The sequence below is a fragment of the Orcinus orca genome, chromosome X (assembly GCF_937001465.1).
Source record: "Orcinus orca chromosome X, mOrcOrc1.1, whole genome shotgun sequence".
NCBI lineage: Eukaryota > Metazoa > Chordata > Mammalia > Artiodactyla > Delphinidae > Orcinus > Orcinus orca.
In genome coordinates, this window is record NC_064580.1 from 15,910,009 (window position 1) to 15,926,876 (window position 16,868).

The window sequence follows — 16,868 nt, forward strand, 5'->3', positions numbered from 1 at the left end:
AAAAGCAGTTCTAAGAAGGAAGTTTATAGCTATACAAGCCTACCTCAAGAAACAAGAAAAATCTCAAATAAACAATCTAAACTTACACCTAAAGGAACTAGAGAAAGAAGAACAAACAAAATACAAACTTAGCAGAAGAAAAGATACAAAGGTCAGAGCAGAAATAAATGAAATAGAAACAAAGAAAACAATAGCAAGGATCAATAAAACTAAAAGCTGGTTCTTTGAGAAGGTAAACAAAATTGATAAACCGATAGCCAAACTCATCAAGAAAAAGAGGGAGAGGACTCAAATCTATAAAATTAGAAATGAAAAAGGAGAAGTTACAACAGACACTGCAGAAATACAAAGCATCCTAAGAGACTACTACAAGCAACTCTATGCCAATAAAATGGACAACCTGGAAGAAATGGACAAATTCTTAAAAAACGTATAACATTCCAAGACTGAACCAGGAAGAAATAGAATATCACAAGTAATGAAACTGAAACTGTGATTAAAGATCTTCCAACAAGCAAAAGTCCAGGCCCAGATGGCTTCACAGGTGAATTCTATCAAACATTTAGAGAACAGCTAACACCCATCCTTCTCAAACTCTTCCCAAAAATTGCAGAGGAAGGAACACTCCCAAACTCATTCTATGAGGCTACCATCACCCTGATACCAAAACCAGACAAAGATACTACAAAAAAAGAAAATTACAGACCAATATCACTGATGAATATAGATGCAAAAATCCTCAACAAAATACTAGCAAACAGAATCCAACAACACATTAAAAGGATCATACACCATGATCAGGTGGGATTTATCTCAGGGGTGCAAGGATTCTTCAATATACGCAAATCAATCAATGTGATACACCATATTAACAAATTGAAGAATAAAAACCATATGATCATCTCAGTAGATGCAGAAAAAGCTTTTGACAAAATTTAACACCAATTTATGATAAAAACTCTCCAGAGGGCTTCCCTGGTGGTGCAGTGGTTGAGACTCTGCCTGCCGATGCAGGGGACACGGGTTCGTGCCCCGGTCTGGGAAGATCCCACATGCCACGGAGAGGCTGGGCCCGTTAGCCACGGCCACTGAGCCTGTGCGTCCGGAGCCTGTGCTCCGCAACGGGAGAGGCCACAGCAGTGAGAGGCCCGCGTATCGCAAACAAAACAAAACAAAACAAAAAACTCTCCAGAAAGTGGGCATAGAGGGAACCTACCTCAACATAATAATGGCCATATATGACAAACTCTCAGCAAACATCATTCTCAATGGTGAAAAACTGAAAGCATTTCCTCTAAGATCAGGAACAAGACAAGGATGTCCACTCTCACCACGGTTATTCAACATAGTTTTGGAAGTCCTAGCCACGGCAATCAGAGAAGGAAAAGAAATAAAAGGAATACAAATTGGAAAAGAAGAAGTAAAACTGTCGCTGTCTGCAGATGACTTGTTGCTATACATAGAGAATCCTAAAGATGCCACCAGAAAACTAGTAGAGCTAATTAATGAATTTGGTAAAGTTGCAGGTTACAAAATTAACACACAGAAATCTCTTGCATTCCTATATGCTAATGATGAAAAATCTGAAAGAGAAATTAAGGAAGCACTCCCATTTACCATTGCAACAAAAAGAATAAAATGCCTAGGAATAAACCTACCTAGGGAGACAAAAGACCTATATGCAGAAAACTATAAGACACTGATGAAAGAAATTAAAGATGATACCAACAGATGGAGAGATATACCATGTTCTTGGATTGGAAGAATCAATATTGTGACAATGACTGTACTGCCTAAAGCAATCTACAGATTCAATGCAATCCCTATCAAATTACCAATGGCATTTTTTACAGAACTAGAACAAAAAACCTTAAAATTTGTATGGAGACACAGAAGACCCCGAATAGCCAAAGCAGTCTTGAGGGGAAAAGTGCTGAGCTGGAGGAATCAGACTTCAGACTATACTTCAAAGCTACAGTAATGAAGACAATATGGTACTGGCACAAAAACAGAAATATAGATCAATGGAACAAGATAGAAAGCCCAGATATAAACCCACGCACCTGTGGTCAACTAATCTATGACAAAGGAGGCACGGATATACAGTGGAGAAAAGACAGTCTCTTCAATAAGTGGTGCTGAGAAAACTGGACAGCTGCATGTAAAAGAATGAAATTAGAACACTCCCTGACACCATACACAAAAATAAGCTCAAAATGGATTCGAGACCTAAATGTAAGACCAGACACTATACAACTTTTAGAGGAAAACATAGGAAGAACACTGTTTGACATAAATCACAGCAAGATCTTTTTTGATCCACCTCCTAGAGTAATGGAAATAAAAACAAAAATAAACAGGTGGGGCCTAATGAGACTTCAAAGCTTTTGCACAGCAAAGGAAACCATAAACAAGACAAAAAGACAACCCTCAGAATGGGAGAAAATATTTGCAAACGAATCAACGGACAAAGGATTATTCTCCAAAATATATAAACAGCTCATGCATCTCAATATTAAAAAAACAAACAGCCCAATCCAAAAATGGGCAGAAGACCTAAATAGACATTTGTCCAAAGAAGACATATAGATGGCCAAGAAGCACTTGAAAAGCTGCTCAACCACTATGGAGAACAGTATGGAGGTCCCTTAAAAAACTAAGAATAGAATTACCATATGATCCAGCAATCCCACTACTGGGCGTATAACCAGAGAAAACCATAATTCAAAAAGACACATGCACCCCAATGTTCATTGCAGCACTATTTACAATAACCAGGTCATGGAAGCAACCTAAATACCCATTGACAGATGAATGGATAAAGAAGATGTGGTACATGTATACAATGGAATATTACTCAGCCATAAAAAGGAATGAAATTGGGTCGTTTGTTGAGACATGGATGGATCTAGAGACTGTCATACAGAGTGAAGTAAGTCAGAAAAAGAAAAAGAAATATCATATATTAACGCATATATGTGGAACCTAGAAAAATGGTACAGATGAACCGGTTTGCAGGGCAGAAATTGAGACACCGATGTAGAGTACAAATGTGTGGACACCAAGGGGGGAAAGTGGCAGGGGGCGGGGGTGTGTGTGTGATGAATTGGGCGATTGCGATTGACATGTATACACTGATGTGTATAAAATTGATGACTCGTAAGAACCTGCTGTATAAAAAAATAAATAAAATTCAAGGGTTTCCCTGGTGGCGCAGTGGTTGAGAGTCTGCCTGCCGATGCAGGGGACATGGGTTTGTGCCCCGGTCCGGGAAGATCCCACATGCCGCGGAGCGGCTGGGCCCGTGAGCCATGGCCGCTGAGCCTGCGTGTCCAGAGCCTGTGCTCTGCAATGGGAGAGGCCACAACAGTGAGAGGCCCATGCACTGCAAAAAATAATAATAAAATTGAATTTAATTTAAAAAAGAAATAAAATAAATTAAAGAAAGAAATATAAGCCCTAGAGGTATTTTTCTGTGTGTTACTATTCACAAAATTTATTTTTCATTCTCTTTCTAATTTTTTTTTCAGTTGTAGAAATTTTTTCTGGGAAATGTTAAATGCCTTGATATAGCTTATTCACTCATGAAGGTAGTAGTACAATTCAGGAACCTCTGTCTTTCTGCATTCCAAAGTAATATAATTCCTATTTTGAGGGAAAATTAAGGGTGAGACATGGAATTATCATTAGTGTTTACTTATATATTTTATTACATCCTTAGTTTGTTATTTAAAATGTGAGCTCTTTTTTTTTTTTTTTTTTTACGCCGCTGCCACGAGGCCCAGGCCCAACCCAAAATGTGAGCTCTTAAGTAACTCATTGTTTAAACAAGTAAGCAGTTTACACCTATCTTGTTAACTACAGCTGGTGACATTCTCTTGCAGACATTGTGGGGGCAATGGTGTGCTCTTTTGAATAAATTGAATTTAAACACAGTTCTTTGGAGTTATTTTTCATATATTTGTCCTTTGTCTACACCTATATTACATGTAGCATCTCAGGGTGGTGGCATGAATTTATTTAAAAGCAAAACCAAAAGCTCATAAAAGTTCTGTAAGCTAAGAAACTGAACATTGAAGATCATTGGCAAAGTCCAGGGGGATAGATTGAACAATACATGCTATCTGTTCTACTTTCTGAACCAGAATAGGGCAAACTGTCCAAAGGGAATAGGAAAAGACTTGGACCGATGCCCACAGGCGGCCCAGCCTCAGACCAGCCAACCCAACGAGAAAGATGTTTGCTAATGATTCAGGTTTTGAAATTGGGCTCTGGTGCATCAATCTGCCTTTGAAATTGAGATTGCTAAAAACCCCAACTACCTGTTTTGCTGCCAGACACCGAGCGTGGTGGATCTCTTCCTATCTTAGTGAGGATGAGTTAAAAGTGGGAGTCGGGGTGATACCCATGTCTTTCACTGCTCTGCAGATTTAAGAGCTGCACATAGTTCTAAAAAATTTTTTTTTGTAACAAGCAGATGAAATTGTCTCCTGAAGGAAAACCAGGAGGATATGACCTCTATAGTGATAACAAGCTGAAAGAAGGCAAAAATTGCAGAAGTCGGCTGAGATAAGGAAAGAAGATGAAGAAACCTAAAATGAAAGAAGTAAAAGGACATTTATTGAACAGCTGCTATGCGCTTGCCATTCTAGGCATTTGTGATGCATTAGTGAACAAAACATATAAAGCAATTATGAAAAGTTCAACCTAAAAGTTACAAGATTTCTAGTGGAAACTATTAGAAAAATAGGAGTAGAAACAACATTTAAGGTTGCTAGAAGAAAACCCCTAGATATATTCTGATAATTTAAAATTTCCATTCCAAGGAAAAGGAAAAGTCCTAACAGCATAACAGCATCTAGGCAAAAAAAAGATGTTATCTACATCCGAACAAAAACCAAATTGACCTCGGAGTTCTTTTCTACAACACAAATACCAGAAGACTATCAGGGTATCGCTAGCCCATTTGGAGCCTTATGTGGATTAGAAAACGGCAATTCTTCTTTTAAGATCTTTCATTTTCTTTTTTGTTTGGCCAAGCCATGCGGCTTGTGGGGTCTTAGTTCCCTGACCAGGGACTGAACCTGGGCCCTCAGCAGTGAAAGTGCGGAGTCCTAACCACTGGACTGCTAGGGAATTCCCTTCATTTTCTTCTTCTTGGAAAAGTATCTTAGTGTATGGATTTTGTTACAACAAGACACTTTACTCCTAACTACTGGAAAGTTGCTTTAATAAACATACAAACCTGAGACATCTATGATGTGAATGGCACTTTCCAGGGCTTTGCAGGACACACAACCTTACAGTGACCCTGAGGATGGTGGAGAACATAAGGTTGTCTTCCTGAGAATTTTGTGCCTTCCAAGTTGCCATTCACGTGTGAGGACTTTCAGATATATGTAAAGACCTGGAAAATAGGATACTTACTCAGAAAGCCATCCAAAGATAAATAGTGGCTGAGCAAAAACGTAATGCAAATTGAACACTCAAATATGTGAAAAACCACGGTAGGAAATATGTAAAGAAATAGAGACTATACACCTGTAACTAACACAGCGGTGTAAATCAACTATATTTCAATAAAAAATTTTTTAAAAATGATCCAGACTCAGAGATATAGAGAACAGGCATGTGGTTGCCAAGGGGGAGAGGGGTAGGGAAAGGATTGATTGGGAGCTTGGGATTAACAAATGCAAACTATTATATATAGGGTGGATAAACAACAAGGTCCTACCGTATAGTACAGGGAACTATATTCAATATCCTGTGATAAACCATAATGGAAAAGAATATGAAAAAGCGTATATATGTAAAACTGAATCACTTTGCTGTACAGCAGAAATTGACACAACATTGTAAATCGACTATACTTCAGTAAAAATTTTAAAAATAATAAACATAAACATGATCCAACTATATGCTGTCTGTGAAAGACTCACTTTAGATCCAAAGAGACAAAAAGGTTGAAGTGGCAGAATGGAAAGAGATATTCCACAGAAATAGTAACCAAAAGAGAACAAGTGATTCTGTTATATATTATCAGACAAAATAGACTTTAATTTTTTTTAAAAGGTTACAAGAGACAAGGACATTATACATTAACAAAAAGGTCAAATATAGGTGACTTCCTTGGCAGTGCAGTGGTTAAGACTCCACACTTCCATTACAGGGGGCACAGGTTCCATCCCTGGCCAGGGAAATAAGATCCAACATGCTGCAAAACGCGGCCAAAAAAAAAAGAGGTCAAATATAGCAAGAGGATAACAACAAAGAAAAAGAAATAGAGACTAAATATAATAGCTCATGTGTGTGTAATTACAAATTAAATATAGCAGCCAAAACCTATTCTCAATAATAAATTTATTTAACAAAGTGATATAAGAAGTATCAGGGTCAGTAACCCCAGAGTAATTTTAAACAGTTTAAGGTCACAGTCATTTAAACTGGTTCTGGCATAAGAATCAACAGGTCAATAGTATAGACTAGATTAAAAAGCTCTGAAAGAAAATCTAGAGTATATATAGAAGGATGCTAAGATGCAACAGAACTAAAAATCCATGGTAAAAGATATTGGGAAAATTGGTTCCGTTTTGAGAAATTTAAATTTAGATTCCCTCACCATATAGCGTATTAAAATAAATTACAAGTGAATAAAGACTTAAGGAACAAGATTAAATCATTGAAATATCGAGACAGGTAAATGTGGATGAATATTAATTATATACAAGCTAAGTAAGGAGTCTGAGGACAAAAGTTGTGCACCTAATACCAAAGGCATGTATCAATAAATTTGACTATATAATAATAAACTATGTTCAGCAACAATAACAACAACACCCTAAATAATTCCATGTCCACAACAATCTGGGGAAAATATTTGTAACAAAATTTGTCAACAAGTTCACATTCATGAATCAGTAAGAAAAACATTAAGCTTAGTACACCTTATTTCACTTACCAGTTCATAGAAGCAAACCTTTGATCTCATTGGTGTCTAAAGATTTTTTTAATGATTGTATTTAGTGTTGGCTGTGGTTGTAGCGTGGGTTCTCATGCTGCTGAAGGGAACTGTAAAATGATATATTTTTGGATATCAGTTTGGCAGTATTAGGAGCCTTTACCGTTCATACCCTTTAACCCGGTTGTATCAGTTACAGAATTTACTTTATGGAAATGAAGATGCAAATGTTGAAGTATGTTCATTGATAGACTGGTTAAATAACCATCCATTAAAAATGGTGGTTTTAAAAATTATTTAATGACAGGTCAGATGTTCCTTATACAATATCAAATGAAATAAAAGCAACATACAGCACAATATATATGTTCTCAAATTCTTCCAATTTGAGAAAAATTTACTGGAAGAAAATATACCAAGATGTTATTAGGAAGGGTTATATAGTTTTTTATTTCTTTTTATGCTCCTCTTATACTCTTATACCCCTTTATGTTCTTTTATATGAGTTTGTATTATTTTTATAAGTAGTTTGAATAAAAGTAAAATGTTAAATATTTTCCAGCATCTTCTGCCCTCGATTGCATGTGTTTTCCACCAAACATTGGATTTTATGTAGAAAACTTCCGTCTGTTTGGTTTTGTTGTATAAGTAAATGTATAAACCATATTGAGTGTGTATGTGTCTGTGTGTGAGTGTTGAGGAGAAAGAGGATTTTCATGGTATTGGTGAAAGGATAAATAAAAGAATAAACATTTCATCTTATTTGACCCCCCTTCGGGCAACTGTTTTATACTGTAAATTCTATTTATGAGATGCCAGGAGAAAAAAATCTGAAGAATTTCTTTCTTCAAGATGGTAGTCATAAATTTAAATATGTAGTCATATCAGTGGACAATTTTGACCTAAGCAAGACCTTTTATAAAATCAGGCAAAGTTTTAACACTTAGGATGCCATTTAAAAAATGTGCAATAGGGCTTCCCTGGTGGTGCAGTGGTTGAGAGTCCGCCTGCCGATGCAGGGGACACGGGTTCGTGCCCTGGTCCGGGAAGATCCCACATGCCGTGAAGCGGCTGGGCCCGTGAGCCACGGCTGCTGAGCCTGTGCGTCCGGAGCCTGTGCTCCGCAACGGGAAGAGGCCACAACAGTGAGAGGCCTGCGTACCATAAAAAAATAAAAAATAAAAAATGTGCAATATGGGGTGAAATGGTACCTGGAACAACACTCAGTTGAAATGTGGGCAGTCCTCCTCTCTTCCTGGATGCAATCCTGTTGCCCCTTTCTCTGTGCTGTGAGCAGTTTCTTGATAGGGCTTTGTACTTTCTCTTAGGCCGCAGGTGGATTGCTAGCTAGAGCCATTTGTAAAGGAGCAGGGTAAGAAAACAGTGTCCGTGTATTAAGAGAGAGTAGCATACGTAGCAGAGTTACCTGGTACTACCTATACTAATATTCTAGGTAATCATCCTCCACATCACTTTGACTTTGCAGTTATTCCTTCTCAGTAATGAAACAGTTACAATATCAGAAAGTACCTGGGTGGCTGAGTTTAAGTCAGAAGGTCTGCTGATGTACAAATAAATTGTATCCCCAAAACTCTCTGTACTCTACAATTCTATTCCTCCCTTAAAAACAAAAACATAATAACCTTAATAAGAATCTTTTTCCTCAATAGCCTATAGCACTTTCAGATACTTTTTCCCCTGTAACACAAATATGAAAGCTGGTATTTTCTTCTTTTTTCAACAGGCAGGTGAGAAACAGGGTTTGATTTACAGATACAGTTACAACTCAGAGTTTGTCTTTCAGCATAATGACTGAAATGGTAGCTTTTTTAAAATTTCTTTTTTCCCCCCTACTTATTTGATTCTCTTTGCTTTTGTAAGGAATCTTGGAGAAAAGCATATATTTTTAATAAGTTAATGATTTTGTACCCTGTTGGTTATTGCCTCGTATTGTGTCTGTTTTTCAAGTCTTTGCTTTGATGCAGGGACAAAGTTTTATAAAAGATGTGCTCTTACAGATCTGAAAGTATACCCACTTAGAGTAAAAAAGAACAGGCCTGAATCATTCAGAAGACCTTTTTATATGACATGTTGCCTTTGAAGAATCTATATATTACTTTACCAAAAGCTTTTTTATTCCTTTCATAGACTAGAATATCTTACATGAATTATTTAGCCTAGTTATACTTAATCTTTAGCATTTTCATTTCCTTCCCAGCCCTTATTTTCTTGTCTTCCAGCCACAAAAGACCAAAAAAAAAGGATTTGTGATGTTTTTAGTTTAAAATAGGGTTCTTCTCACCAACTACTTCTGCTAGTGCAGGAGAGCTAAATAAAGGCAGGGGAAAGTTGGTGATTGGTATTTGGTGGCAAATGTTTATCTCACTTTGGATATGAAATGGCTATCAATGGGGAAGAGCTGGTGAACAACTAGATAGGTTTGTTAGGAAGAGGTAAGTGAAGGGAGGAGACTTGGAAGAGGTATTCTGCTACCAGCAACTACCAAGTATTATAGAAGCCTTTTCTCTGGTCTTAGAAACCCAATTAAATGTGTCCCTGGGTTTCAGAGGGCAGTATAGATACCAGTCTATTGTCACCATCCTGGCACTTTTGCGTAGTCTCAAGACATTGACACTGCTGGTTCATCCATATTCTATTGCCAAATCTGCTCTTCGTCCCCCAGCCCCTCCCCCTTCTCCTTTTCCTTCCCTGACAATGCCTGCAGGGTAGTAAGAAAGAGAATTTTGGAACTGAGAAATGAGGGACTGGGGAAGAGGAGGATTTATTTTTTAACCTCTGGGTTCTTGCTACTCTGTTTCACAGTGTACCCCCAGACAGTTGGGATTCCCAGTTTGAAAAACACTGGAGAATGACTTTTCTTCTGCCTCTTTTCCTTTGCAGGAAACGCATGAAATTGTGGCAATCAAGAAATTCAAGGACAGTGAAGGTATATATATACTTTTTCTTTTTATATTTAGTTTTTATGAATAGAATATGGAAGAGATGAAATCTAGCTGATTAGACTGTGTTCCTCAGATTTTACAGTCTCAATCTCAGTAAATGTATCTTAACTATCATCATGCTTTGCTTTGAAACATTTAGTTCCTCCCGTGTGAATCTTTTCAAATCTCATGATATCAGAAAATTCATCTTGTGTTTTAAGGGACAGTCAACACTGGAAATCTTGCTTCAAATACTGGATAGAAGACATGCTATTTACACTGTTTCTAAATACTAACAGTTTAAAATAATAAAACTTACTTGAAGTAAATACTTCCTGGGTTCACACAAGTAGCAAGTGCTATGTTAAAGGTTTTAATATTGGTTACTGCGATCTCTGCTTCCTAGTTAGCTAGAAATATAAAGAAAAGTGGTATGTAAACAGTACAGAGGGAATGGTTTTATATTTAGGATAACTCATTGGGAAAATAAAAGCTTTTCAAGAAGAAATACCATACTTGAAGGCTTTGGTCACACATCCAAACCATTTCAAATGGAGTATTAAAATTACCCTATCCTGGGCAAGAAAGTTTAAAATAAAGGATTAACAACAACAAAAAATAATGCACCAAAAAAAAAAGTAATGTACAAAAGAAAAAATATATAAAGCATTTCATTAGGCCATTAGGTTTTAAATCCAGACTCTTGGCCATCCAAATACAGCCAAGTAGAAAAACTGACCACAAAGACACACATGGATGGCCTTTAAGAAGCTCTAGGCAGCATTTTTTCAATTTTTGTTTTTTGACAGAGATCCCACAGCAGAAGTATTTTTTACCTCCTACACAGTATCCTCATACATAATGTCATATATATAACTGAAGCAAAAGTTTCACAAAATTACTTATTTTACTAATGTGAGGTTCTCCATTTTCTGTTCTTTCTTGCTCATATAAGTGCCTATTTTGGCATGAAATACTTTGATGTCACCACTAATGAGTCACAACCTGCCATTTGAAAACAAGTGCTGCAGGAGTAAGAGGCCCCACCATAGCATCAACCTTCATATCTAATTGGAAGTGTGACAATAGGCATTCATAGCCTACCTTCATCAGCACACAGTGACTGTGATATAAGACACCAACCTCTGTATTTGTGAAGTTTCATCACCCCTACCTTAGAGACTTAGCAAACATTAAATAACAAAAGGGCCTTGCTAACAACTCCTGGGGTAGATGCAGTAGTATTTGATGTAACCCAGCTCTGATGTGCTGGTTATGGTGGAGCACAAGCATGTCAGCCAGGAATTTTAGCATTGGCTTGGCAGCCTTAAGGAGAAGGCAACAAAAAAATACTTTAGCTTGTTCTTTAAAAACAAAACCCAAAAAAGCCCTGCTTCCAATCATGTACCGGTAGTCTAATGGGAAGCGATGGCCCTAGGCCAACCCCCTAGGAGACCATTGGAAATAAGCTCTTTGAGCAGTGGCTTTGGGCTAGCCGCAGGTGGCTAGGAGACAAACGGTGATCTACTAAAAAGAGTGGTTGCAACAGTAGATCAAAGCATGACCTTTGCCTGTATATAAAGACTTCTGGCTGTGCATTCATCTTGTAAGGCACATTGTCAACCATCAGCTACCACCAAAAATAATAATTGTCATCAAATTTTTGAAAAGCAGTGCAATCTAGGCCATGTATGTCATTGCTGTTTTTAAGAAAACTAAATACCCAATTCTTCACAACCTCTATCCTATGAATACCAATTCTTAGCTTCAATTAAACAATATATTAGTCCCTGAATTACAGTACCTTCAGACTGGCAATCAATAGTGTATCTGTTAAAATTCATTGAGCACTGGGGACTTCCCTGGCTGTCCAGCAATTAAGACTCCGCACTTCCACTGCAGGGGGTTCAGGTTCGATCCCTGATCAGGGGAACTAAGATCCCACATGCCGTGTGGCGCGGCCAAAAAAGAAAGAAAAGAAAAAGAAATTCATTGAGCACTGAGCCAGGTGCTATAAGAACAGTGAAGGTAGTAAATCAGATCCGGATACTTTCAAGAAGCTTCTGACCTATTAACAGAATTAAGACCTGTAAATAAAAAGCAGTAAAACGGAGTAGAAAGCAGTCAGTGGCTGAATGACTTTGTATAATTTTGAGGTGAGAGAGATTGTTTCTAGCTGTGGCATCCCAGGGGTGTATGGATAGTCTAAACATTATAGGATACATTTGATCAGTTTTTATTTCACTGAGCTGACAGAACATGAATCCACTCTGCCCTCATCTCTGCTGGACCATTATCAGTTGCCATACCTCACAGGCATGCAGCCGCATCACCCACCCACTTTGCAGATGGACAGCTTTGTAAGGGTGCCTATACATACTTCTAGAGGGACACTTCCTAAATATTTCAGCAATAGAATCTAAAAACATATCCAATTATTCATAACTTTTTAGTTCCAAACCTATTCTAGGCACACTTTCCTATTGTTTCCAGTTCTCCCTGGGAGATCTCACACAATCTTTTCTGTCTTTACCCTTTTCCTCCTGCCGTGTAGTATCATGCTTAATGGAAAGTTAGGGAAAATGTGTGGTAAACACCCTTTTGGAGTGTGAAGTATACATAGATAGTCTAGTATAGGTGAGGATGTCCATTCAACCCCTATGTAAACCACTTAATTCTGTATCAGTTTATCATCTTAAATTTTAGTCAGGCTAATTATAATAAAAAATACAGTTTCATGATAATATTGCCCTTATTGTCATATAGCTCTCATGAATTTCTTTTATTAGTTACTCTGAATATATTCTTTTGATATTTTGGTAGTGACTTTTCCAAATCCAATGTTTAAAAATCTTCGTGAAGGTAATGAAATAATCCTGTGAAAGCATTGTTAAACTGAAATAGGATCTGAAATTGGTCTGACCCACGTTCAAGCTAATCAGGTATTCTTATGCTGATTATGTCAAGGAATATTTTATGAGTATATATTACCTCCTGTTAGCTTTAAAAGATTATGATAATGTCCTGTTTTCTTGTTAAATTCATATGTATGCACAAATTTGCATGAAACATTTTTTAAACAACATTTTAAGGTAGACCACTATTTAGTTCAAGAAGTCCTTATTATCCCAGGACAATAGATTACTATTTAAAATGGAAACCAAAATTTCATAGTAAATAAAAAGTTAGATCGGGAGTTTCAGTTGAAAAAATGAAACTAAAATTATAAAAATAAGTTTATCTTATAGTTAACACAATTTAGATTATAATAGCAACTATGTACTGTTTCTTAGAAAAAAGAATCAATTGTTATCTTTTGGCAGGGTGGGGCAATTTTTACAGTAAAATCGTAGGCTAGGTCAGTGACTGACTTTCACAATAAAAAGGTGGTCATTAAAAATATACAAAAGACTTTGTCACTCTTCTCTTGGTTTTTGTATGTTCCTGTTTTTTTGTCTTCATCCTTGTTCATTTTTTATTCTCCAGTTGTTAGCTGATATAACACCATCAGATCATTTATCAGTGTCTGTGCCTATGATTTTCCCTGAAAGACTGACACACTGGTGGGAATCAACACCTGTTAAAAGGAAGGAATATTTGAGTGATGACAGTTTTATTTGAGATCACTTCATTTGTTAATATTTTCTTGTTTTGATGACTTTTGCTTCTTTATACATCATTACAAATGTGGAGTCTCAGATAACGAATTCTTAATGATATCCTGAATGATAGTATTATAAATTTGTCTATTAATGTAAATTCCCACAGAGAAACATTAACTAATAAATACCTAACCGACCAGAAGTCTCCATAGAATTAATTCTGCTCAGTACATATTTGGATTTTTCTGAGAAGAGAAAAATGACCACAGACCAAAAAGATACTAGAGATTATTTAGTTAAAAGGTACTTTTCAGACTATGTATAATAATAAATTTAGCCTAATCCTCCTACCTTTCCTATAATTCCAATCTTGTACAATGAGATTTGATGTTCAGATGATAATCTTCTATCACTATTGGATCATCATTTTCACGTACACGCATGTGCCAGTGTCTACTGTCCTCAATTTTTTAAATAATCCAAGAACACTGGTATAGATTAGATAGCTTTGGACCAGCAAGAAAAAAAAACACTGTTTAACCTTTAATTGAAGAAGTCCTGTGGTCTAAAATTTATATTTGACAAACATTTGGATCTTCTGATGTGACAACACCTTCTGATTATTTGAACTTTTCATTCCTTCCTGAATGTATGGGTGATGGGGTGAGGAGGGATCCTCCCCACTTGTCACTGGGCCTCCGTACATGGCAAGGAGGCTGACTGTCAGGGAGCTGTGTTGTAATCCATGGTTAACATGGAATTTAGGTTGTGTCTTTGCTTTTATATCAAATAAAATTGCTTGCATTTCATATCCTGCTGCTGCTTATGTTTCTATAGATAAATATTTTACCTTGGAATGGACATCTTTGTTCTTAATCATGAGAAAATGTTTAATTGATCATCTGTTCTTTGCTCCAGTTTATTTCATCCTTATTTTTACCCAGACACTAGAAAGCTCTATCCTGATCTCGGGATCAGGGGAACTCCGGTCTCTTATTTTGTATATGTGTAGAAAACAAGGGTTCATAATCTTTAAATTTAAGAACCGGATTTCTCTGTAAGAGAGGCTTTGAGACAAACTTTGCAAACCTTGGTTAAATAGAGAAATCAATTAACTAAGCTTGAGCCTTCTGGCTAGTCATGATTTCCCCACACTTCTTTTTAATGACCAAAATGGATCTCTTTCAAACTTCAGGGATTCTCCTAAGATTTGGTGAACATTTTGCACCTTTCATGGTTTAATACATTTCCATTGTGCTTTACCTGGCCTTCATCTCTGAAGATTTAAGTTTTCTCATCATTTTTGGTATATATGACAGCAGCACCACCATTCAAAACCCCCTGGCCATGTTACTTGTCCTCCTGTTGATGTTCCTTCTTCAGTCAGGGCAACCACACTCAAAAATGGCACCCTTATGGTTTTGTGCAAGGATGGCTTGACTTTTCCCCACATTGTACCTGTTTAAAGGTCCATTATGGAGGGCCTCTTTGGCTATACAAAAATGTCAGGTTTGTGATTTCATAAAGTAGGTTATAGTTATTTCTGGATTTCTTTTCTAAGCCCACAGTTCTTTAAAAATAGTTTTACAGAAGAGTTTCTGCTCATCTGTAGATTTTTCTCTTTTCGTCACTTATCTTTGCATTTCTTTTGCTCCTGTGATCTTTATTCTTAAAAATTGTTTTCTTTTACTTTGAATCTCCCTTCTTGCTTTTTAGGTGTGTTAACTTGCAGCCTTACCGGCAAGCTTAGAAATAGATTAGTTTTTTTTTTTTTTTTTAACTTAATGTCCTTTTTCTACCATACCATTTAGTCATTACTCAATAGAATTTATATAACTTTGTCATAATTGCTGCCTGTACTAAGCTAAACACCCTCCATGGTAATTGATGACCAGGTCCATCAGCATGCACATAAGCAGGAATCACATGGTGGAACCTTCAGCATCATCTAGTAGAACCCTAACTCTAGTTTACAGCTGAGGAACCACAGCTAGTATGTGATTAACTGAGACTAAGACACAGACCCCAGGATCTTCATTGAGTTTTTCTTCCGCCCACACCATGCTGCTTTGCCACATAGTTAAGCAGAAGCAGAGTCTAGACTTGGGTGTTCAGACTTGGGTGTTCCGACTTGGGTGTTCTGACTCACTCTCCAAAGCTCACTCACTGCCTTACACCAAGGCGCCTCCGTCCCTGTGTTCTACTCGGTGCGACCTTCCCTTCACTTACCCTGAGAAAGTTATTCTTTCTAGACTTGGTTTCTTCATTTGTGAACTGGAGGAGCCTAGCCTAAATAAAAAGCCATGAGATTATTTCAACTGAAAGGCAGGGGTGTTTGCACCCCCTTTAGTGGGCTGTGCTTCCACCTTTAAAAAACTGGCTCACTCAGCAGCTTTGCTACTTTCTGAACCTCTGAGGAGAGAAGCATTTGTAAGTGGAATGTTCATTCCTTTTCCCGATCATCTGATCATTTAGTGCCACAATTTTCATTATAAAGTACAGGGGGTAGGCCAGGAACCTTAAAAGTACTCAGAGGAACAAATGATAGGATCTCCAAATAATGAAGAGTGTGCATTTTGCTTGCACTTAGGGAATTAATAACTCCACTTTCTACCTGTTCCCATTCATTACAATCTTAGGGCCGAAGTGCTTACCTCAACTTTTAACAACTATGACTGACATAAATTACAGGAGCCTTCATTTCCTAAACAGGATGAGCTGCTCAAATGAGGTGGTTTTGGCTCTGCATGCTAAGTGATTTTGTGAGCTTCTTTTTGAAGATTCGTTTCCCTTTTTCTCTCTAGCCATTGTTTAGCAAAGTCAGTATAGATTCAAATGATATAAATTCAATGAGGTTTAGGCTCATAATCAATGAGATTTTAATGAAGAGAAATCATGGATTATTAGATTTGGAAAAGGCCCTGGGACTTTTTAGGGTACATGTGTGGGTGCAGAGGAGTGCCCATTTAGTTATTTTATGAATGAAAAGTTAAATGGCTTGCCCAAAATCACATTACAGTGTTAGCTGGTTAAAAGGGTACATGTGTGGGTGCAGAGGAGTGCCCATTTAGTTATTTTATGAATGAAAAATTAAATGGCTTGCCCAAAATCACATGTTACGGTGTTAGCTGGTTAAAAGGGTCCAAAATCTAGGTCTCCCAGATCCTACTCCAACGTTCCTTCTACGATAGCCATTCTGCTTTGGCCGTTCGGCTTTATCTGTTAGCAAGGTGAAACTACCACAAGTTGCTAATGATACAAAGCTCCCTTTTTTCAGTGCCAAGAATTCGCCAAGCTTTTGATTAGAAAAGGTATTCCAACTTTATTTACCTTTGACTTTGTTGCACCATTTATTTGTAACCAGCT

At 37.2% G+C, this 16,868-nt stretch overlaps 1 protein-coding gene across 3 annotated transcripts in view; it reads left to right on the forward strand.

Annotated features, from left to right (window-relative positions):
* CDKL5 (cyclin dependent kinase like 5) overlaps positions 1-16,868 on the forward strand; it is a 182,385-nt gene that overhangs the window by 101,389 nt on the left and 64,128 nt on the right. For all 3 annotated transcript variants that reach the window (XM_033427877.2, XM_033427878.2, XM_049704726.1), the window contains one exon: positions 9,860-9,905. In XM_033427877.2, the coding sequence (XP_033283768.1) occupies positions 9,860-9,905 (46 nt within the window). The remainder of the gene's footprint in view (positions 1-9,859; positions 9,906-16,868) is intronic.